General features: G+C 37.7%; 1 protein-coding gene across 11 annotated transcripts in view; it reads left to right on the forward strand.

Annotated features, from left to right (window-relative positions):
- Positions 1 to 25235, forward strand: part of RAPGEF2 (Rap guanine nucleotide exchange factor 2) — a 341360-nt gene extending 316125 nt beyond the window's left edge. For 5 of the 11 annotated variants that reach the window (XM_043970280.1, XM_043970281.1, XM_043970287.1 and 2 more), the window contains 7 exons: positions 8 to 217; positions 10301 to 10453; positions 11190 to 11312; positions 13751 to 13976; positions 15579 to 16138; positions 21297 to 21602; positions 23145 to 25235. In XM_043970280.1, the coding sequence (XP_043826215.1) occupies positions 8 to 217; positions 10301 to 10453; positions 11190 to 11312; positions 13751 to 13976; positions 15579 to 16138; positions 21297 to 21602; positions 23145 to 23170 (1604 nt within the window). In that variant the 3' untranslated portion in view covers positions 23171 to 25235. The remainder of the gene's footprint in view (positions 1 to 7; positions 218 to 10300; positions 10454 to 11189; positions 11313 to 13750; positions 13977 to 15578; positions 16139 to 21296; positions 21603 to 23144) is intronic. The other 6 variants (XM_043970285.1, XM_043970283.1, XM_043970291.1 and 3 more) reach the window with 2 other exon arrangements.
- Positions 25236 to 25622: the final 387 nt, after the last annotated feature.

Here is a 25622-nt window from a genome sequence, read left to right on the forward strand (position 1 = left end):
AAAACAGTGCCTAAGAATCCTGGAGACAAAAAGTCTGGCAAACCTGACACATCACCAGTAGCTTCAAGGGCAGGAACACAGCAAAAAGTACAAGCACAGCCACCGCCACAGCAGCAGCCACCAACAGCCCATAAGATAAACCCAGGATTGCAAGTTCCTGCTGTTTCTCTCTATCCATCACGAAAAAAAGTACCTGTAAAGGATCTCCCCCCATTTGGTAGGTGACGCATACCTTGGTTGTGTTTTTTTCTTTCTTTCTTTTTTCATACTCAGTAAATATGTTCTACTATATGGACATAGGGAAAATTTGTGTTTCTGAAAATTTTAACTCAAATGTGATTTCTTCATGGAATTTCAATAACTAGTAGCTTATGTGATCCTTTGCCTTTAAATGATTCTGGGTGTCTTGCATTGTCAGTGGGTGGAGAAATTAATATACTTCAAAAATTATATGTTGTAGAGTTTTCTAACTATTGACAATTTATGGAGTGCAAGTCATTACTTTTGTCATGAGCTTATTTGTCCATATGCAAATATTCCTGAAGTCAGAGGTGAATTGAATGTGGTAAAAGTTCAGAATGTTATTTATTTATCTTATTGACCCTAATTTCTTGTGATCGATGGCTTATGGAATTTGACAGACTATTTTTTATGCAGAAATATTTTGACTTTGAAGTTAGTGAAATACATTTTTAGCTATTAAATACCAAAATTATTAGTCAGTTTTTCCATTTGAAAAGTAATTTGTCATTATTCACCACCACCACCACCCCCAACCTTCTTTGTGGGGTATATGTATGTATTTGTGTGGTTTGGAGAAAAAAATAGAATTCACTTTTTTTTTTTAGAATAGCAAATACAAGTTAAACAACATGATAGTATTAAAACCAAAATAACTTTGAAAATTGGATTATAGGAGGAGGTTTAGCCTTGCCTCTTGTGTACATTATAACTTAGCTTCACAGGATCATAGATGTGGAACTTTAATGAATGGACCTTGGAAGGCATCAATTTCAACCCCATTATAGATCCCATCCCTTCTCACCTCCTAAGGGATCTTCTCCCCAATTTTATCTACTCCCATTCTAAGATCTTCCTTGGCTTCCATTCCTGCCCCCTGCCCCTCCCCCCCCCAACCCCCAGCCATTAATCAGAAAAAGTTCTTGGGCATTGGAAGAAACACCTTCACTTGAACCTGGCACCCCTTGTAACCACTTGCTCATTTGTTGTAAAGTTTCTTAAAATGAATAATCTTTATACAAAGCATCCATGTCATTATCACTCATTTACTCTTCAGCCCTTAATCCAGACAATCCATTTCACTGAAAGTGCTATTTAGAAGAGGAACATTGATCTTTCTTGTTAAATCTCATGAATGACAGGCATTTATTTAATCCTCATTTTTCTTGATTTTGCTCTGTTCATTCAACACTGTTCATCACCCCTTTCCTCTTGAAATTTTCCTTTTCCTATAATGACACTGTATTCATTTAGTTCTCCCTCATCCCTCTGACTAATCCATTGTCTCAGCTTATTGTTGCCCGTTACTATAAACATACCCCATGGGTTGACCTCTGATTTCACCAGTGAAGAGAGATCCTTGTTTGAGGAACTCCCTCTCTCAATGTATATCAATAATTTATAGGCTTAGTGGGATACTTAGAACACTTGGAGGTTTGTCTGTGTTTACAGGCCCAGGATGTGTTTCACATGGGACTTGAACCCAGATGTTCTGAGTTTCTACCACTTATTCCAAGATGCCTTTTTATGATACCTGGTACATCAACACATCCTGGCAATTTTTTTCTTTGTACTAGTTTTTAGATTTACCCTTCCCACTTCATGGTCTAGGTCCTCAACACTAATCACTCCAACTTTTAACTAATGTATCTATTAATCAGTCTGTTCTTTTTCACTTTCTTTAAACGTTGCTTTCCACATACTTATCTTCCTTAGTCAATCAATTAATAATCACTTATTAAGCACCTATTATTCTCCAGGCCCAATAACGTCCCTCTGTTGTTGAGTCGAGCCTTAAGCCTAGTATTCAAGGTCTTTGATAAATTTATCCTACCATGTCCTTTATCTCTCTGACCTTCTCATTCTTCCTATGTTAACTTTTTTTCCCTATGTTAACAGTTTTTTTCTGCTCCCCATCACAGATAACAATCTCTTTTCCTTCACTGTACATTTAAAGGAAGGGTCAAATTTGGAGTGGTATTCTGAAGTGGGGCGGCCATTTCAAGAGAGGGAAGGATATGCACAAAGGCATGTACCATTTAAATTGGTGCTGCTGCTTCTACTTTCATCTTTTGACATTCATAAGAAGGTTGCCCTAGACTTGGAGCCAAGAAGACCTGGGCCCAAATCCCACCATTGACATTTATTAGATGGGTGACGACATACATGTTCCTTAACTCCTACAAGTCTCAGTTTCTACGTGTGTAAAATGGGGATAGTAATACTTTTATATCTACCTCAAAGGCTCAAATGAAGCAATGTGTGTAAAGTATTGAGCACATTTTGAAGTATAATCTGGAATAGAGGATTGTTTATAGATAGAGAAAGCATTTATTAGACATTTACTGTGTGCCAGGAAGATTATTATATATTTACTATGTTCTAGGAATTTTACTAAGCATTGAGGATTGTCACAAAAATATCGAAGTCTGACAAAGGAAAAAAAACGGCAAAGTCTCCAAGCTGTAGAAAATAGGTTTATTGAGAAGAGGGTACCTGTCTCACAATAAAGTCAGTCAGTCAGGGGTAGGACCTGAAAGACCCCGAACAGTACCAGGAGATGGTATTTATACCCCATAGACTCCTCCCATTGTACCCTCAGAGAATTGCAAATGGTACAGAAGAGGGTACATTGAAACTTGAACATTCCTTTTAGTGACAAAGGCTATCTTGCCAACTAATCACAAGAGGGAAACAGTCCTGCAGCATATTTCTTTCTTTCTTTCTTTCTTTTTTTTTGGTGGGGCAATGGGGGTTAAGTGACTTGCCTGGGGTCACACAGCTCGTAAGTGTCAAGTGTCTGAGGCCGGATTTGAACTCCGGTTCTCCTGAATCCAGGGCCGGTGCTCTATCCACTGTGCCACCTAGCTGCCCCAGAAGATACTATTCTTAATGTGGTTAACCACAATTCACCTTTTGAAAAAAGGACATCACTACAAAGCTGATACATGACCCTTAGTTGAACATGTAACCACAATAGAGAGGGACAACGGTCAAGAGTCAAGTTTACAAGTACCACATTGACTCAAACTATGAAAAGAATATTCAGAAGACATAAAAGAACAAGTTAAACAATATCTACGCTCAGTACTAGATTATTAAATTCCAATGAACTAGAGAACACTTAAGATTAAGTAAATCACCTTTAAAATTAAGTAAATCTCATTTTGTAGTCAATAATACTGATTACTGTCACAGTTAAATCACTAATATTTAATGGGTGGGGAAAATCTCACTCACAGGATATAAAAACAATCAAACAAGATAGTCCCTGCCTGCAAGCAGTTTATATTCTAATAGGGAAGTTAACACACATAAAAGACTGATGGTCAGAAGGATTGTTTCCATAATATAAATGGCTTGCTCTTCTTAGGAAACAGGACTTTGTATGCCAAGAAGTGAGGAAGCAACCCTCTGGAGCACTCCTAAATTTCCCTTCCAAATCCATATAAAACTGCCTCTGAATCATCCCAAGTGCAGGGAAACAGCCTACCAGCCTGGCAGGAAAGGTCTGTCTTACCTGGGTAGGAGAGAAGTGAGGTCCAGGAGCAGCAGCAGCAGCAGCTTCTGGGCTCACAGCAGGGGCCTGAGGCAGAGCTCAGCCTGGGGCAAATCACCAGTGAGGCTTTACCCACCTGCAAACCAGCAGCACCCTGGGCAGGTGAGCAGCCTGAGCAGCATAGCAGGGATCCTCACCAGGCACCCCACAGCTAGCAGAGACCACCAGGGAAGCTTTGACCCCACTGCTGACCAATAGTGAAGCCCTGCCTAAGATTGGTCAATACCAAGTTCCTGCCCCTGTGACTTCCCAGCAGAGAGACTATTTCCAGGGCAAACCAGCATCAGGGGCTCCAACAGCCAGCAGATTACAACAAAATTACCTTTCTAGGGCCTGTTAGCAGAGGGAATTGGTTATCATAACAACCCAGCAGCAGGACCCCTGTGCTTGGGCAGACTGGAAATAAAATTACTCCTCCAGGGCCTGCTAACAGAGAGGCCCTGCTAACAAAGCAGCAGGGCTCCACCCCTGGGGTAGACTAACAATAAGATCATTCCTCCAGGGCCAGGCACCAGAAAGACTTTGTTAACTTTTGCAACCCATCACCAATACACCACCCCTGGAGATGGCCAACCCACACCCAGGGGAGACCAAAAGGGAGGATTAACCCCCCAATACTAATCAGAAGGGATGCTTACCCTACAAAGAAAGCAAGTAGTTAGGCCCTAAAGTCCAGTGAAAGCCACCAGCAAGACCCAGAATCTCCCCACAAAAATTTGGGACAGTTTAGGAACAGAGCCCAACTCTCTCGAAAACATCAAGACAGAAAAATGAGCACCCCCCCCCTCAAAAAAAAAGAGGGGGGAAAAAAAGCTTGACTATTGACAGTTACTATGCAGATGGGGAAAATCAAAGCATAAACATAGAGGAGGAGAATGGTAATAAAATGGCTACAGGTAAAGCTTTAAAAAAAGTGCAAATTGGTCTCAGGCCCAAAACGAATTCATGGAAGAGCTTAAAAAGGACTTTAAAAAGCAAATTACAGAAGAAGAAGAAAAATTGAGGAAAGAAATAAAAGTAATGCAAAAGAACCATGAAAAAGAAATGCAAAAATTGACTGAGGAAAATAACTCCCTTAAAAAGATTTAGCCAAATGGAAAAGGAAATACAAAAGGTCACTGAGGGAAATAGTTCTTTAAAAATAAAATTATGGGGCAGCTAGGTGGCACAGTGGATAAAGCACTGGCCCTGGATTCAGGAGGACCTGAGTTCAAATCCAGTCTCAGACACATGATATTTACTAGCTGTGTGACCCTGGGCAAGTCACTTAACCCTCATTGCCCCACACCAAAAGGAAAAAAAATTAGAATTGAACAAATGGAAACTAATGACTCTGAGACACCAAGATACAATAAAACAAAATCAAAATTTCTCATTGGAAAAACAACTGAATAAATAGATCGAGGAGAGATAATATAAGAATTATTGGACTACCTAAAAGCCATGACCAAAAAAAGAAAAAAAAAAACCCTGGACAATATCTTTCAAGAAATTTTCAAAGAAAACTGCCCTGAAAACAAAATAGAAATTGAAAGAATCCACCCATCACTGCCTGAAAGAGATCACAAAATGAAAACTCCCTGGAACATCATAGCCAAATTTCAAAGCTCACAGATCAAGGAAAAAGTATTGCAAGCAACCAAAAAGCAGCAATTCAAATACCATGGAATTACAGTCAGAATTACACAGGATTTGGCAGCTTCCGCATTAAAGAATCTCAGGGCTTGGAATATGATATACCAGAAGGCAAAGGAGTTAGATTTACAACCAAAAATCGCCTACCCAGCAAAATTGAATATATTCTTTCAGGGGAAAAAATGGACATTTAATGAAATAGAGGACTTACACGCATTTCTGATTAAAAGGCCAGAGCTGAATAAAAAATTTGACCTCCAAATACAAGACTCAAGAGAAACATAAAAACAAACAAGAAAGAAAAATTGTAAGAAATTCAATAAGGTTAAATTGTTTATTTTTCTATATGATAAGATAATATTTATAAGTCTTAACTTTATTATAAGAATAATTGGGAGTATATGTAGACAGAAAATGTGGTTATAAGGTGACATTCATGGGATGACACTCTAGAAAACAAAGGGGTAAGAAGGAAAATGCATGAAAGAAGGAGGGGGGAAATTAAATGGGGTGAATTCTCCCCCCCCAACACACACACACACACACAAAGAGGCATGAAAACTATAATAATGGTGGGGAAGATAGGGAGAATGGGCAAAGATTAAAACTTACTCTCATCAAAGTTGGCTCAAAGAGGGAATAATAAACACACTGAGATATAGAAATCTATCTGTACCCTTCCCTTTTTAAACTTCTTTATAGGGTAAATCAAGGGGAAGGGGGGACTGATACAAGGGAGGGGATATTGGGGAAGGCAGTGATCATAAGTAAAACACTTGTGAGGAGAGGGAGAAGGGGGTTGGATAAACAGATGCAGAAAAGCAGAAATAGTAAACACATCCTTTTCAGATCATATTGCAATAAAAATTACATTCAATAATAGAAAATTGAGAGGGATTAAAACCCAATTGGAAATTAAATAATATGATTCTAAAAAGAAAGTAGGTCAAAGAACAAATAATAGAAACATTCAATGATTTCATTAAAGAGAATGACAATGATGAGACAACATATCAAAATTTATGGAATGCAGCCAAAGTGGTACTTAGGGGAAATTTTATATCTCTAACTGCTTACATCAATAAAATAGAGAAAAATCAGATCAATGAATTGGGCATGCAACTAAAAAAAAAAAAACCTAGAAAATGAACAAATTAAAAATCCTGAAAATCAAAGGAGATACTAATAAAATTGAAAGTAAGAAAACCACTGAATAAACAAAACTAGGAGCTGGCTTTATGAAAAAACCAATAAAATAGATTAAGCATTGGTTAATTTGATCAAAAAAAAAAGGAAAGAAGAAAACCAAATCACGAATATCAAAAATGAAAGGGGTGAACTCACTGCCTATGAAGAGGAAATTAAGACAATTATTACAAACTATTTTGCCCAATTATATGCCAGTAAATTTGATGATCTAAATGCAATGGATGAATATCTACAAAAATATAAAGTACCCTGATTAACCAAAGAAATAAAATATTTAAATAACCCAATTTTAGAAAAAAGAAATTGAACAATCCATCAGTGAACTTCCTAAGAAAAAATCTCCAGATGGATCCAGAAATGAATTCTACTGAACATTTAAAGAACAATTAATCCCAATACTATATGTTATTTGAGAAAATAAGTGGAGTCCTACTGAATTCCTTTTATGATATAAATATAGTGCTGATACCCAAACCAGGAAGAGCCAAAGCAGAGAAAGAAAGTTATAGACCAATCTCCCTAATGAATACTGAGGCAAAAATTTTAAATAAAATACTAGTAGAAAGATTACAACAATACATCATGAGGCTCATATACTATGACCAGGTGGGATTTATACCAGGAATGCAGGGCTGCTTCAATATTAGGAAAACTATCAGCATAGTTGACCATATCAATACAAAAAAAAACAGCAGAAATCATAGGATTATATCTCAATAGATACAGAAAAGGCCTTTGACAAAATATTGCACCCATTCCTATGAAAAACACTAGAGTGCATAGGAATAAATGGAGCTTACCTTAAAATAAGTACATTCATCTAAAACCATAAGCAAGCATTATCTGTAATGGAAATAAGGTAGAAGCCATCCCAATACAATCAGGGGTGAAGCAAGGATGCCTTTATCACCTCTATATTTAATATTGTACCAGAAATGTTAGCTATACCAATAAGAAAAAGGAATTAAAGGAATTAGAATAGGTAATCAAGAAACAAAACCATCACTCTTTGCAGATGATAGTGTTATACTTAGAAAATCCTAAAGAATCAACTAAAAAGCTACTTGAAATTATTAACAACTTTAGCAAAGTTGCAGGATACAAAATATACCCACATAAATCATAATCATCAGCATTTCTATATATTACCAACAAAGTCTAGCAACAATAGATAGAATGAGAAATTCCATTTAAAATAACTGTGGCCATTATAAAATACTCAGGAGTCTACCTGCCAAGACAAACACAAGAACTATATGACCAGAACTACAAAACACTTTTCACCCAAATAAAGGTAGATCCAAATAATTGGGAAAATATTTATTCCTCATGGGTAGGCAGAGCCAATATAATAAAAATGAAAATCCTACCTAAGTTGATTGATTTATTTAGTGTTATACCAATCAAACAATGAAAAATATTTTATAGATCTAGAAAAAATAACAAAATTCATCTGGAAAAACAAAAGTTCAAGGATATCATGGGAATCAATGGGAAAAAAGTATGGCAGAAACTAGGTATAGACCAATATCTCACACTATATACTAAAATAAGGTCAAAATGGGTACATGATTTATACATAAAGAATGATACCATAAGCAAATTAAGAGAGTATGGAATCGTTTATCTGTCAGATTTATGGGCAGAGGAAGAATTTAGGACCAAAGAAGATATAGAGAGTAAAACAAGATGTAAAATAGATAATTTTGTTTATATAAAATTAAAAAGTTTTTGCACAAACAAAACTAATGTAATCAAGATTACAAGGAAAGCAGAAAACTGGGAATTTTTGAAACATATCTCTGATAAAGACCTCACTTCTCAAATATATAGAAAACTGAGTCAAATTTATAAAAATACAAGTCATTCCCCAGTTAATAAATGGTCAAAGGATATGAACAGGCAGTTTTCAGACAAAGAAATCAAAGCTATCTATAATCATATGAAAATATGCTCCAGATCATTATTGTTCAGAAAAATGCAAATTAAAACAACTCTGAGGTATCACCTCATATCTATAAGAGTGGCAAATATAACAAAAATGGAAAATATCGGGTGTTGGAAGGGATATGGAAAGGCTGAAATGCTAATCCACACTTGGTGGAGTTGTAAAAAGATCCAACCATTCTGGAGAGCAATTTGGAACTATGCCCAAAGGACTATAGAACTGTGCATACCCTTTGAACCCTGCCAGGTATATATCCCAAAGGCATCCTGGAAAAGAGTAAAAGATCTATTTGTATAAAAATATAGCAGCTCATTTTGTGGTGGCTAAGAATTGGAAATCAAAGGAATGCCCATCAATTGGGGAATGACTAAACAAGCTGTGGTATGTGATGGTGGTGGAATATTATTGTGCTATAAGAAATGACAAGCAGGATGACTTCAGAAAGGCCTGAAGAGACATGTATGAACTGATGTATAGTAAAGTGAGCAGAACCAAGAGAACACTGTACACAGAGACAGCTTTGATGAACTGTGAAAGACTTAACTGTTCTCAACAATACAATGATCCAAGACAACCCAAAGGACTAATGATGAAACATACTATCTACCTCTGAAGAAAGAACTGATATTGATGAAACACAGACTGAAGCATGTTATTTTTCACTTTCTTTTATTTTTTTCTTTTATTCCGGTTTTCTTATACAAAATGACTAATATGATAATGTTTTACATAATCATGCATGAATAACCTATATCTGATTGCTTACTGCCTGGTGTCGGGGTTGGGATGGGGAAGGATAGGGAGGGAAGGAGGGATAAAAATTGGAACCCAAAACTATAAATAAAAATGTTTATTCCAAAAAAAGAAAAGGAAGCAGGTTGTGGGTTAGTGAAGGGTATTTACAGGCAGTATGTTATGAATATTCTCAGGGAGATGCGTTTGGGTTCAGGTGAATGCTTATCACCCAGAGTCCCAAGGTGGGAGATTGGAATGTTGGGTCAGAGCTGAAGGGAGTCCAAACAACATAAAAGATGGCTAGGAAGTTGCCTGTCATTATCATCATCGTTGTAGAGGCTATAGACGAATGTTTGTGGGTTTCTGGGCTGCATGCTTTGGCACTGGCTACTGATTTTGGAGATTGTGATACTTGAGAGAAAAAATAGAAAGCACCCAGTTACTTATATTCCTCTGTGATAAAAGGAGCACTAACTATAAGAACACTAATCATAAGAAGGCCTAATTAAAGTATTTCCCCTACCATGTAACTGTGGGAAAATTACTTTAATCTATCTAACACTCGGTTTCCTCATCTGTAAAATGTGAATGATATTACTTGCATTGCCTACTCCAAAAGTTTATGTTGAAAGTGCTTTATATAAATTGTTAAGTTCACTCAGGCTCTCCCTGGTTTTGGAGGGTGTGTGAGTTCACCTTGTTTCCGGGTTCCTGAAGCAAAGGTACTCCCTTTTAGAAGTTACCACTTTTCTCCTATACAGCAACTTTGAACCTACAACTAGCTTCTATGAACAACTTTCAGAACTTAGGGAAATTAAGTTTAAACCATTTCATTTGAGGAGGTTATTTAAAAAAAAAAAATTACACATAAATGGTCCTAAAACAAACAAGCAAAAATAATCTTATAAATAAAAAAAATGGAATTATTCATTTAACATAGTCTTAATTCAAGTTTGCTTTTCCTTGTCTTGTAGGCATCAACTCTCCACAAGCTTTAAAGAAAATTCTTTCTTTGTCAGAAGAAGGAAGTTTGGAACGTCACAAGAAACAAGCAGATGATACAATATCAAATGCATCTTCACAACTCTCTTCTCCTCCAACTTCTCCACAAAGCTCTCCGAGGAAAGGTAGAATTCAGTTATGAATGAGTTTGTTGTGATTGTAGTTTTCAACAAATGCTAGACATTTCAGATATCGCAAGTTATATGCATTTTTTAAGTTGTACAGCTTGTATTCTGTAAGATTATTCTTTAGTAATTTAACTGTGATGTCTAGTCAATTTCCCCCTCACCCCGTAAGATTATTATATTAAGGAAGAACTTAGAGCATTTATTTATTTTTTGAAATGTACCAATACTGCATTTTTTAAGGTTTTATTTGGTTTTCACTATGTGACAAATCTCATTTTCTCAGAAACAGACAACTAATTTGGATTAATAATCATTTCATGTGGAAGAATGGTTTAAAAAACAAACATTTTACATATCTTCCTGGTTTCCTTTTTCATCATATTAACTCAGGTCTTGATTTTTTTAAGGAGACAGAATATCTTTCATAATTTGAAATTATCCTATAATAGAATAGCAGGTAGTCCTTTTCTTGTCAGTTAATCCTCAGGGGCACTTTCTCCTCCTACATTTTTTGAAATATATGGATATTAACCTAAAACCTACAATCGCCTGTCCCTTTTAGAAAGGGAAAATAAGTAAAATAAAAATGAGTATTCATTTCATCGAACTGACACATGCCTGATGGTGCTTGGATGTCAAGAAGTTAAGCCATCTGCACATTTTTGTGCAGGTTGTCAGTCTCTAGTGTCTCTATCAAATAGGTGTCTAAACTCTCTTCTCATCCTGTTGTTAGGTGGCAGTGGCAATCAGCTGAGATCTTATGGCTCCAGACAGTCGGACCTAACCAGTTCCTCCTCTTCTCTTGGAAGTGAGAACAGTAACAAGAATAACAATGCACCACGGACCTATGGGATAGGTGGGGTTTATAGAACCAAAATTGGGGTGGGAATAACAGGAATCATCTCACAAAATTGGATAGCCATCTTAAAGAGAATGGGGGAAGTTCCTTCAAGTGGCCGATGCTCTTTGTAATTAAAGGGTTCCTAGGGTTATTTTTTTCCTTTTTTTCTTGTTTCAAAATTTTTTTCTTTTTGAGGAGAATATACCATGATGGCTTTCAAAATTTAGACCCAGTCTGAGATCTCAGTGTAATTGTATTTAGTGAGCATTTTAGGGATTGAGTCATTGTTTAAAACTTATCAAGACCTGTGCTTTTTTTGAAAAAGGAATCTGGAAGTCTAAATGTAATGAATAGATGGGGAAATTCTGTTTCAAAGATACAGAGGCAACATGGTGTAACGTAATAATTATTGAAGTCAGATGACTTGAGTTATAGTGCTAACTCTGCCATTTACTTTGCCACATTGACCCTGGCCAAGTCACTTGATCTTTTTTGAGCCTCAGTTTCCTCATCCATAAAATTGACATAATTAATTACTATCTAAAAATTTGGGGGTGGGGGTGTGGTGAGGAAAGCACTTTGTAAGTAAAAATCATTATTACACTGCCTGCCAAACTAATATTTTTAAATATTAGTGACAAATTGTTCACTTACTGTGTATATCTATTATACCTATACATCTTCCTATAAATGAAAAAGCTTAAGCAGCATTAGGCTTACTACTGAGAAAAATCAGTAATATTGAAAAGAAGGCAGAGCCATCTTCTGCATAGAAGTTAGAAACTTTACATTAAAAGACTATAAATGGGGGGGCAGCTAGGTGGCGCAGTGGATAGAGCACTGGCCCTGGAGTCAGGAGGACCTGAGTTCAAATCCGGCCTCAAACACTTAACACTAACTAGCTGTGTGACCTTGGGCAAGTCACTTAACCCCAATTGCCTCACTTAAAAAAAAGACTATAAATATCTTTATTCTTGCTGGCATTCAAAATGATTTTTAGCAACTCAATAGAAGTGAGGACATATTATGATATAAATTAGGTATTTGCTGAAGTTTTTATAAAGAATGCCATGCGGGGGCAGCTAGGTGGTACAGTGGATAGAGCACTGGCCCTGGAGTCAGGAGGACCTGAGTTCAAATTCAGCCTCAGACACTTGACACTTACTAGCTGTGTGACTCTGGGCAAGTGCCTCCCCCCCCCCCCCAAAAAAAAAAAAATAGATAAAAGAATGCCGTGTATATACAGTGCTGCCCTTCATTCAGAGGATCTTTGTATAATTTACTTCTCGTTAATATAGGACTGATGTAGATGATAGTCCTAAAGGCTCAGAGGCAGATGATGGCAACATATCAGGATTACTTTCCTAGAAGGGGAAAAAGGCTATTATATGAGAAGAAAAGTGACCTAAAGTAAAAAATCTCAGTTTACCAATTTGAGTCACAGTTAATGAAATTGAATTGAACTGAATTGAATTGAATTGAAAATTACATTTGAAATTTGGATCTTATAATATAACTTGAGGCTAAGTTAACTCCCCAGGCCTACTCTGGAAACAGGAGAGCTCTTACTGACCAGAACCAACCTGAAGGGTTATGGTGAAAGACAGGTCACCATGACACTTTTCATCTTGCTCTCTACTATTATTAAACTTGGTATGTAAAATTCAAAAGAAGGAATTTGGATCTGATCTAATGCTTTACTCTATACTGTCTAAATATAAACAAATGATGTTTAAATATCACAAATTTATTTTCAAATAGAAGGTTAGATATACTTTTAATACTTTCTTACCTTTCCTTCTCATTACAGTACAAAAATGTATTCTACAGTACTGTATGTTAATTTTTTTGTTTACCATATTTCCATACTTTAGAAAATTGGGCATTCATTAGCTACCCTGCAGCTCTTGTACAAAGTGCAGTATATGCAGAATAGAGCATACCTGAAAACTGAATTATTGCATGCCACATCAAAATTTCTAAAGATAGAAAGTGACCCAAGTAGAAAATTGGAAGATGATTTTTAAAGAAAAGACAAAAATCACAAGACATTTAAATTGCATAGACATTTTACGGAATAGCTAACTCTGTTCACATTAAACAATTTGAAGTAATAGATTATTCTGTATCCCTTTTCTTCTCAAAAGCCCACTAGTAAGTGTATTTTATGAATGAAGAAATCAAGGCATTACAAGTCATTGGTGAAGCTCAGATTCCATTGCAGGTTCATAGCTCAGTTTCCAAATATTGCTTTTCTGAATCCTTCATTGAGGAAGTCAACCTACATTTGACCTCTATGTCACTTTCTCTCCATGCTTAAAATGTGTTAATTTTTTTTCCCTTCTGTTCACTGGTGTTATTTTTCAGTTTCTTTCTTCCCTTACATTTGGTGTTAGAATTCAGATTTGTGATGCTCATGGTCACTGATGAATGTGATTCTCTTTCCCATGCAGGTTATACTTTGGCTCCTAGTGGCACTGTGGATAACTTTTCAGATTCGGGTCACAGTGAAATCTCTTCTCGATCTAGTATTGTCAGCAATTCTTCCTTTGACTCAATGCCAGTCTCATTGCATGATGAGAGGAGACAGCGGCATTCTGTCAGCATTGTGGAAACTAATCTAGGTATGGGCAGAATGGAGAGGCGGACTCTGCTTGATCCAGATCAATATAGCTTAGGGTAAGAATCTTTTTATGCTTTCATTTAAAAATTGTTTTTTAAAGTTTCCTTTTCTAAATTAATTGATTTTTCCTCAATTTAAGGCAAATTCCCTTTTATTCCTCCCAGAAGCCCACTTTTATTCTTCCAAGCTCTAATGAATCCATGTCTTCATTGATGAGTACTCACATCATTGATGTGAATTGCAACCCTTTCATGCCTTCTCACTCTGTGTAATTCTTAACCATGTTGTTCTAGTCTTCCCAAAAGGATGCACACAACATACTAGCTCATAGCAGGTGATTAATAAATGCTTATTGACTGACAGTTCCCATTCATCATATTGTTCTTATTAATTGACCATCACACTTCTTTTTTCCATTTATACATTTCTTCAGCTTTTTAAGAAATTCTACTTTTTGCTCAGCAATCAATAATGCTCAATGCAATCCACATGTCGCCACAATTTTCCTTTATATTGTAATATTTATTCTTCAGAGATCATGGTATTTTAGATAAGATCCAAAAGGGCAAGGACCTTTTCTTTCTTTTTTCCCCTCTCTTTTTTTGGGGGCTGGGGGGTGGGTTCTATATCCATGGTAGGTATCATACAGCTTTGCACATTTAATAAACGTAATAAATTCTTGTGGAATTGAATTAGATGTTGATGTTAAAGAGTTGGGGTTTTGCTATTGTGAGTATTCTGATATCATTGACAGCATTCTTTATATTCCTTTATCTTCCTTTAAAATGCTGGTTCCAACTCATTCAAATCTTCTGAAACTCCTTTTCAAAATAACCATAGAGGTGGAATAATTTGACAAGTACTTATCTTGCTGCATGTCATAGTCTAGGAGAAATTTGTTTTTCGTTCACTTTGTTTTTCTAGTGTGGATGGTTAGAACAATATCATTGTTCGTGTATGTGACAGGAAAATCTTCCTCTTCCCATTTTTAAATTCCCACACCAGTCTGGAATACCTAGAAGAAGTTCTACCCCAAGCCATTTTCATTGACTTTTTAATAAGGTTGAAAGTCATATTAAAGCTCATTTTTCCTCCTAGGTATGTGTAACTTCAGAATCAATTTCAATGCTGTTTAAATGAAAGTGTTTCCTTAACCAATCAGTCAGTGTGTCATTGACCTTGTGAGACTAATGTTTAGCTGGAATGAATACATCATCATTCTTCATAATTTTTTTTCATTTCATGGTATTGAGAAAAGGAAAAAATAATCACATAAAACTTAATAATAAATTGGAAAATGGTCCTTCCCTTATGTTATGATGGACAGTTAACTTATTCTACTGCGCTCTCTCTCTCTCTCTCTCTCTCTCTCTCTCTCTCTCTCTCTCTCTCTGAGTGGGGCAATGAGGGTTAAGTGACTTGCCCTGGGTCACACAGCTAGTATCAAGTGTCTGAGGCTGGATTTGAACTCAGGTCCTCCTGAATCCAGGGCCAGTGCTTTATCCAAGGTGTCCCCACTCTTCTCTTTTCTTGACTTTCTCCCCACTACCCCAGAAAAGAGAGGGGGTTTTTGGTTGGTTGGTTGGTTTTTGACTGAGGATCTTTAAAATTTGCGGTACTAGTAATATTTTTGTCCATTTTTCCAATTATACATTCAGGTCCTATGCACCAGTGTCAGAGACTCGGGGTTTATATGCTGGGGCTACAGTGATTTCTTCCCCAAGTACTGAAGAACTTTCACAGGACCAGGGGGACAGAGCTTCACTGGATGCAGCAGACAGTGGCCGTGGAAGCTGGACTTCTTGCTCAAGTGGTTCCCATGATAATATACAAACTATACCGCACCAGAGAAGCTGGGAGACCCTTCCTTTTGGGCATGCTCACTTTGATGCAGGGGACGGTGCAGCCTTGTGGGCCTCAAGCAGCCATATGGACCCGGTTATGTTTCCTGATCATAGCACAAAGTACAACAGACAAAATCAAAGTCGAGAGAGTCTTGACCAAGCCCAATCAAGGGCAAGCTGGGCATCCTCAACTGGATACTGGGGAGAAGACTCAGAGGGTGACACGGGCACCATCAAACGAAGGGGCGGAAAGGATGTCTCCATTGAAGCAGAGACGAGTAGCATAACGTCTGTCACTACAGAAGAGACAAAACCTGTTCCTATGCCTGCTCACATATCTGTGACATCAAGTACCGCAGCAAAGGGTCTTATTGGTGAGTTAGAATTGCATCTGAATCTTGACTTTGTTTCCACAAATAGAATGAGAGGTGGAGTATTATATTTCTGGATGGAGGCAGTCCCCCCCTTCACCTTGTCCATGTCCACAATTGTACATCCATTTAGAGGATCGTGTCCTTTTCAGAACTTTTGTATTATCAGATTGCCTTATAATTAAAATGGGTCCTGGGCAGCAGTTCAAAATCCTGATGTGATTCAGCAGTGGTTCAAAAGTCTACTGTTAAAAACCCTGTCCTCACTGATAATCTAAGATGACTAGACTAGAAAAGTCATCATGGACTATCAGTGGGGACAGAAGTTTTAACATTTAAAGAATGTCTCTAATTTCTTATATTTGGGTTCATGTAGTCTATACATCTTAAATTTGATCTGCATCTAGGCAAAGGGATTTTTGTCAGTAATTTTTTTTAACAGGAGGAAAAACTCTCTTCGCTACCATCCAAAATTGTTCCACATCCCATGATCTTGAACTCTGATTAGAATCTCCTACTTCTCCTACTAAGGATTCTGCCGTTAAACTTGCCATTTATTCTCAATGTGCTCAGCCATCCTTGTTCTTCCAGTTAGTTACTCTTTCTTTTTTAAATGGGGCAATGAGGGTTAAGTGACTTGCCCAGGGTCACACAGCCAGTAACTGTCAAGTGTCTGAGGCCAGGTTTGAACTCAGGTCCTCCTGAATCCAGGGCCGGTGCTTTATCCACTGTGCCACCTAGCTGCCCCCAGTCAATTAATCTTATTCTGATCTCACTTTCCTCTCTTCATAGTTTTTAATATATAGTTAACCAATTTAATGAGGTACAGCCTTTCTTCATTCAGTTTTTTCTTTTTCTTTTTTTTTTTTTTTTGGTGAGGCAATTGGGGTTAAATGACTTGCCCAGGGTCACACAGCTAGTTAAGTGTTAAGTGTCTGAGGCCACATTTGAACTCAGGTCCTCCTGAATCCAGGGCCAGTGCTCTAAGGTACAGCCTTTCTATACTTGAATCCCTTGTTGTCTTGCCCTTCCACTAGTCACACTGTGCCACAACCTTCTCATTCCTGTTATATTCTTATCACCCTAAAGTCCCCTCTTATGAGCTCCTGGAGGAAGCCAGCAGCTCACCCCAATATATACTAATGTTGTTAGGCCTCAGATAGGATCTGACAGTTCTTTTATTCAACTCTTGTAACTTTCTGTCGCATTCCCTATAATGCATGTTCTCAAGTTTTTTCCTCAAGCTCCTGTTCTTTCTCCCCAAGATTTCTACTCTAACAAACTAAAGCAAAACAGGGGGCAGCTAGGTGGTAGAGTGGAAAAAGCACAGGCCCTGGATTCAGGAGGACCTGAGTTCAAATGTGGCCTCAGACACTTGACACTTACTAGCTGTGTGACCCTGGGCAAATCACTTAACCCTCATTGCTCCCGCATAGATAGATGGATGGATGGATGGATGGATGGATGGATGGATGGATGGATGGATGGATGGATGGATGGATGGATGGATGGATGGATGGATGGATGGATGGATGGATGGATGGATAGATGGATAGATGGATGGATGGATAAGTAAATAAATGAATGAATGAACAAAAGAAAATTATTTTGTATCTAAAAACTATAGATCTTCACCTATCCTCTTCTCTTTTGATATAGTTTTTGTAGATGTTCTCTTAGTCTTGCTATGTTCTCCTTGATTGCATTGCTTCCCTTCTCTTTCAGGGGTTATTATCTCAATCTTATCTTTCATTTCCCTTTGTCTCCTTATTTCTTCCCTGGTGCCTGCAAAAAATAAACTGTTTATATTTCTCCTATCCTTTTAAAAAAAAATCATTTTTATCTGCCCTTCCTATGTTAAAATCATAGAAAGAATGGCATGTCCTCACTGCTAGCATTTTCTTACCACCTACCTCAATCTCTTGAAATGTAGCATCACACTCTATCATTCCAATCAAACCACTCTTTTACTTGCTTCATCCAGGCATCTTTTCTTAGTTCTTATCCTCCTTGACTATAGTTTTTGTCACTCTAGTCAAATATAGCTAGCTAGTTAGCATGAGACCTTTGATTTCATCAGTAGGACAGGAAATTCTCTCCCCAGAAGTCAGCAACTCACCTCAAATTTCATAAGTGATTTGACCACGGTCTTCCAACTAACAGGGGTTGGATGAAGGGCTTGGACCCAGGTCCCTCCCTGATTCTCTCAACCTTCGCCAGCTGAAAGTGATTTCCCCACTTCTCATACCTTATTCAACACCTTGTCTAGACTTGTACTTTGCTCCCACCACTTCTTGTCTCTTAGATTGTTCCTCTCTGTGTACCTGTAGAATATAAACTCCAGCCAGCCAGGACCATCTATGTTTTACTTTTACATTCCTAGCCCCAAGCAGTGTCTAGCTTGTGGTGGGTGCTTAACAAATGTTAGTTTCATTGAAATGAACAGATCTCATGCACCTTGGTTCCCATGGTACCTATGGCTTATATTTTCTAAGGGAAACTCAGGGCATGTGTTACTAAAATGTGAATACAGATATAGAATCAGGATTTCTGAAAAAATCACCCTACATGTCACTCCCCTCAGCATAGGAACTTTCTTTCTTTTGTCCTTCAAAGGACTAGAGTTGTTTGTCGAATTTGTATCCTGTAAACTTGAATAGTGAGCACTTAATACCTTCTAATATTTTTTCTGAAAGCTGTGTCCAAAAAGTGAAGGAATCCATGAAAAGCATTTATTAAGCCTTCCCCATGTGCCTAGCCATGTCCTGAGCATTGCAGCTACAAATAATGAAAGCTAGTAAGTCCTGTCCTCGAGGTGTCTATTTTCAAATAGGGGAGAGAACAGATAATAGGTGTGACAAGAGAAGGGAGTTATGGTCTGGACAGTGACAAAGATGGTAAGTGGAATGATAGGATAGTCCATTAAGAATATGGTTTGGGGGGGCAGCTAGGTGGTGCAGTAGCCCTGGATTCAGGAGGACCTGAGTTCAAATCCAGCCTCAGACACTTGACACTAGCTGTGTGACCCTGGGCAAATCACTCCTCATTGCCCTGCCAAAAAATAAAAATAATCAAGAATATGGTTTGGGGGCAATTAGATGGCACAGTGGATAAAGCACCAGCCTTGGATTCAGGAGAACCTGAGTTCAAATCTGGCCTCAAACACTTGACACTTCCTAGCTGTGTGACCCTCAGCAAGTCACTTAACTCTCATTGCCTCACCAAATAAAAAAGAAAAAAAAAGTAAAAGAATATGGTTTAAATCAAAGTTTTAAAAATGAATGTAAAAAAATTTGGTTTTGCATGTAATTGAGGAAAAACAGGAAAAAAATGTGTCAACATTTTTGAGTATTGTTGAACCAGATTAAAATGTAATTGGTGAATATTTAACAAAATAAATAAAAATTCAGTATAACATAGGTGTCTTCATAAGTGTTTTTTGGTTTTTGTTTTTTGTTTTTTAGTGAGGCAATTGGGGTTAAGGGTCAAAAAGCTAGTAAGTGTTAAGTGTCTGAGGCCGGATTTGAACTCAGGTACTCCCTGACTCCAGGGCCGGTGCTCTATCCACTGCGCCATCTAGCTGCCCCTTAATAAGGGGTTTTCTAAGTCAATGTTGCCTGCAAGGATCCTTATAGTTAAATGTACCCTCTTTCTGTTTGAGTTTGATATGACTGGTTTAAAGGAGATGGTAAAAGAGATAATCATAACCGTTTTCTTTAGCTATATGCACATATTTCAGTTTCTTATTCATGCATGAAACTGAAGAGATTAGGATGGAAGAAAATGCTTATCTAACTTTTTTCTTCAATTGGCAAACTTTTTAAAAAAAAATCAATTTTATATAATTAGCTATTGAATTCTCTCTAATCCTCTATTTTGGGTCCTAATTAATTGTTTCTCATAGAGCCCTAATTATTATATGGGCTCATTCCAGGTGAGAACTTTAGGACAGGGTTTTTTAACCTTTTCCTTTGTGATGGACTCCTGGAAGTCTGGTGAAGCCTATGACACCTTCCCAGATTAATGTATTTAAATGCACATAAAATAAAATACACGAGATTATGAAAGGAAACAAATCATATGAAATACAGCTTTTAAAATATTTAACAAACAAATTTTCAGATCCCTCTCTTAATATTCTTCTGGATTTATCCTTGAATCTTAGAATCTTATCATGGAGAAAAGGTCAAAATTCCTCTTTCATTTCCTGTCACTTAGGACTCAATTTTTAATCATGTATGGTAGGCAATCTCCATTTCAGAGAAAAATGAGGAAATATGACCCTCTCTTCCCTCCATGTTTATGTTTTTAGTCACCCCCAATTTCCATGGGAAAAAGAAAATTCCCTTGGTCTACCCATGAAGCCAATAATAGAATCATAAACCTTTGCCCCACCTTCAAGGGCAGCTGAAGACTCAATGTAGTTACTCTCCCCCTGCCCTCACCTCCCCAGATGGGGGTGAAATTCATTCCATTTTTCCCTCAAAGATTATACCTGGACCTCATATACCAGACATATTCTCATGCAATTCTTGGAGCCATAGCAGAATTTGAGGGTACAGAGGAGTCAGAGTGATTTCTATAGAGCCCAATATTGGAGGAGAAGCTCCAAAGGATTTGAATCTGTAGTAGGAGCAGGTATCCTTAACTTTTTTTGTGTTGTTGGTCCTCTGGCATTTTGGTTAAGCCTGTGAACCCCTTCTTAGAATGTGTTTAAATGCATAAAATAAAATATATAGGATTACAAAAGATATATGTTATATTGAAATTTAGTGATAGTGTGTGTGTGTATAAGATATATTTTAAACAACTAAATTAATGAATCCCCTGAAATCTTTCCATGAATCTTGGGTTAAGAACCCCTGATCAATAGGCTCTAAAGGGAGGTTCCTCACTTCTCTCCCCTTAGTAAAAAATCCTTACTACCCCTGAAATCAATTCACAAAACCAGTCCTGAGGATTTTATTTTAAACCCATCTTCCATCACCTCCCTAGGAGCTTAAAATTCCCCAAACAGAACAAAGTCTAAAAATCTATCTAAGGCAGACTTTACATTTCCTTTTCCATCCAAAGTTGAACCTAAATCTGGCTGGTTGAGGGTGATCTGCTTTCTAATGGGTGAGTCCTATTTTCTCATAACGGCACATTGTTTTTACTACAGCACGAAAAGAAGGCAGGTATCGAGAACCACCACCGACCCCTCCAGGTTATGTAGGAATCCCCATCACTGATTTCCCAGAAGGACATTCCCATCCAGCCAGCCGAAAACCTCCAGACTACAATGTCGCACTCCAGAGGTCTCGAATGGTAGCCCGGACATGTGAAACGCCTGGGCCCTCCACATTACAGCAACCGCACAGTCATCCAAGCAGCCGGCCTCTGAACAAACCTCAGTGGCATAAACCAAATGAGTCAGACCCGCGCCTGGCTTCCTATCAGCCTCAAGGGTTTTCCACAGAGGAGGATGGTAATTTACTTTAATTTGCATTGACATAGCATAGGAGATTTCCACAGTACTTTACAGTTTCAAAACCTTTAAGCTATTGATACGTATGTGTGTACACTTGTGTGTTCGTACATGTGTGTCAGCATGATCTTCTTAAGAAATTTACAGTAAAATGGATGAAAATGCCACAGTCAGATGGTGATCTGGACAGCACAGGGCAGGCCTGGGTGGTAAATCTCTTATATCATATATTAACTAATCCTTTCAGAGTTGTAAGTGTGTTGGTAGCTCTAGTTTTTGTCTCCTTTTTTTTCATTAATGATAAACTGGTATAATTCACAATGCCCAAAAGTTTTCTTTAGACTTTAGTAATCACTAATGATAGAGTATGTACACGACTATTTTTCTTGAAAAATGCTCAAAAGAAAAAGGTCATATTGCCCACTGAGAGTGGGAAACTTTTACAAAGAAGATGTGATATTCTTCAGGTGAGGAGGGAGAAGGAAGGAGGGAGAGATATTGAGGTTGGGTGGGTAAAAAGAAGTCAAAAGACTTTCATTCTGGGAAGGACTTCATCTGATCAGCCTTTACAAATTCCATCCTTGAATGAACAGAAATGATTCTGACTATAGTCATATAAATGAAGTAGAGGAAGTGGAGGAATTATCTAATGAAATTAAGCTTCAAAACCTTGAACATTATTTGTCTGAATCCACTACCTCATTTTTGTAGACCTGGCTACTGCTAGTTTAGAAAAAAGTTTTCAAAAATAATCTCTGCATTTCATTGGCCACTGAAAAGTATGGATGAAAAAACCTACACATTTAGTAACTCACAGTTTTAGCCTTTACCTGTATCTTCATCTTTAGTAGAACTTTAGGAATATATTAATTTGTTCAGTGATCATGGGTGTCTGAAGCTCCTCTGTGGAAATAATCTGACCTGTTTTCTTTCAGCACATTTCATGAAGGTCTGATGAATAAATGTAAAACTTTATAGACTGACAGATGGTAACATGTTTAGCACTAACTACAATGAAATCCTTGGGTTCCCCTCTGGGGATTTTATAGATTAGCAAACCTTGACATGCCAGAATAGAAATGTGGGGCAGGGGGAGGGCTTGGAATTGTTTTTGAAAACTTCCCCTTTTTTGGCTCTTTCAAATCTTAGTTCAGAGGAAAGACAAAGAAGTTGTTGTAAGGTTAGCATTTACTATACAGAAAGAGCACAGGAGTTGGAGGCACAATACCTGGGTCCCCATCTCACCCACCACTGTCACCTCTGTGATCTTGGGCAAGTTTCTCATCTGTGAAATAAGGGCTTTGTACTAAATGACCTCTGTGAGCCCTTCGACCACTAAACTGGTGATCCTGTGATCAGTAGAAGTGGAGAGTACTTTACCTTGCTTATATAGAAATAATTTTATATGACACACATGGTGACTGTTGCATTGGCACCCAATAGGAACTTAAATATTTGTTGAACTTGATTGAAATTTTTTCCTTTGGGTTGATTTTCTTTCTTTTTTTTTCCCTCCCTTTTTTTCCTGTTTTGTGTTTACAGAAGATGAGCAAGTCTCTGCTGTCTGAGAATTGGGGCTTTTCTGGATCCAGAGTGAGCCACCTCAAAAAGGAGAGCACAAGAAGATGTCCCTAGTGTAGGAGCCTTGGAACTCAAATCCAAAGGATGGTGGACCGATTTGCCTCCTTCCCTGCCTTAAAGCAGCATGGGGCTTCTTCTCTCCCTTCCTCCCCATCCCTCTTGCATGTGAAATACTGTGAAGAAATTGCCCTGGCACTTTTCAAACTGTGTTGCTTCAAATGCTCAGTGCAGCCTTCTCCAAGCCTCCTGCCATCACTGTCTACCACCTCATGCGATATCATTCCAAATTCCAAGATCTTCACCACCCATCCAGGTGATTCACTTGGGCTGCACTTCTCGATGCCCAGAAGGGGTGTTTTGTTTGGTTTGGTTTTTAAACCTTCCTTTGAGAGTTTAATCATAATCCTAGCACTTGGTCTCATTGGGGTAATGAGATAAGCCAGCCATTGAACGATTTGGGGCCTTGAACCTACCAAGGAAGAAAAGCAAAAACATGACGAAATACTCTTGAATTCAGTGCTCGTTTGCTTGTTTACAATGCCTATTTTTGTTATGGTTTCTAAACATTGTGTTCAGAGAGTAAATGTTATTATAAATGTGTAAAGAATTACAGTATTATTTTGTACCTTTTTAAAGTAGGGTTGCCAGCCTGGGTTTTGTAAAACCAAATAAACCAGACATGGTGTAGCTATACAGAGAAGCATAGGAGGCCCAGCTAGGAGATACTGTCTCTGTTTGCCCTGGTAACCTGCCCCAGGAAATGCCCCGTCCTGGTCGCATGAAATCTTAGCCAATCATTAAATTACCAAGATTCCTCCCCACCCCCTTCCCCAGTGGGCAGGGCCTTTATGCAGAACTAAGCATTTGCACGTATCCAGTAGAGGGTAATAGGACTTTATGTGTCCTGTGTCTGAGCCTTGTGGAGCCCAGGAGAACTTTCCTTTACAAGGAAGATCCTGCTTCAGGAAGATGGATGGCAACCCCACCTTTAAGTTATATTTCTTTGACCTTTTTGTTGATATTGTTGTTGTTAATTTAGAGATTTAGTTATTTTCAGAGAAAAGTGATAACTGGATAATGCAGTAAAAAGCAGCTTGGAATATCATGGCTTGATGCCAGCTGTTTGAACTGCTTTCTGAGTCAGTCTCCCTCTTTTGGCTTGGTATTAAGGAATCCACAAGCCTATTACGTGATCAAAGATAAATGACCTGGTTAGATATACCCGCCTTTGCAATGCAGACTCTTCACTGAAAGATGAGACTGTTCAATGGCTTTAGGAACACTGCATGTGTAGAGAGAGGCCTCCGTGTAGCAACCACCTGCTCACAGCTGCTATTAACCCCATAATGACTGAAATGACCCCTCCACTCTATTTTTGTGTTGTTTTTGCACAGACTCCGGAAAAAGTGAAGGCTGCCAATCCGAGTAGTACTCAAATGTGAGGAACTGCTGGTCTTGGATTTTTTTTTCCATTAAACTCAGCTGATCATATTGATCAGTAGATAAAACGTGAATAGCTTCAACTTTTAAAGTCAAATTGCAGTGATTTTTCACTGTATGAAACAATGTCAGTGCTTTATTTAATAATCCTCTCCTGTAATCATGGCTTTTGTCTACTTGCTTATATATCACATTGTCAATTACGCATTTGTAATTTTACATAGAATATGCATTCTTTGCCGGTTTTATTATATAGGCTATGGACCTCATGTGCATATAGAAAGACAGAAATCTAGCTCTATCACAAGTTGCACAGATGTTATATAAGCATTAAGTAATTGTAGAACCTAGGACGGCTAAACTCAAGTTCACTCTGTGATGTCCAGTGCAGAATGTACAATTAATTAACTGGTGATTTCCTCATACTTTTGATACTACTTGTACCTGTATGTCTTTTAGAAAGACATTGGTGGAGTCTGTATCCCTTTTGTATTTTTAATACAATAATTGTACATATTGGTTATATTTTTGTTGAAAATGGTAGAAATGTACTATGTTTATGCTTCTACATCCAGTTTGTACGAAGCTGGAAAATAAATAAATATAACAGAAAGCATTGTCTCTATCCTTAATGTGTCATGCTGCATTATTGGAGTGATGAAAAAAAGACTTTCTTAGCCTCATTCACAACAGAAGCAACAGGTAGGCATATGAAAAGTAATATAGCCTCCCCATTGTTGGGGGAATATGAGCTTTTTTTTTTTAAATTCAATTGTTACCTTAAGAAAATTAGTTTTAGTTCTCATAGATTTGTAGAACCTCATAGGTTCTACATACCTCTGCAGGAGCATCTTCAACATCCCTGACAAGTTTTCATCTAGCCTCTCTATTTGGAGACCATTAGTAAAAAAGCAACTACCTGTGGAGACAGCCTATCCTATTTTCAAAGAACTTTATACTCATTACAAAATGTTTCCCAACATTGTACCCAAATTTACT

The sequence above is a fragment of the Dromiciops gliroides genome, chromosome 6 (genome assembly GCF_019393635.1).
Source record: "Dromiciops gliroides isolate mDroGli1 chromosome 6, mDroGli1.pri, whole genome shotgun sequence".
In the NCBI taxonomy this organism is placed as follows: Eukaryota; Metazoa; Chordata; class Mammalia; order Microbiotheria; family Microbiotheriidae; genus Dromiciops; species Dromiciops gliroides.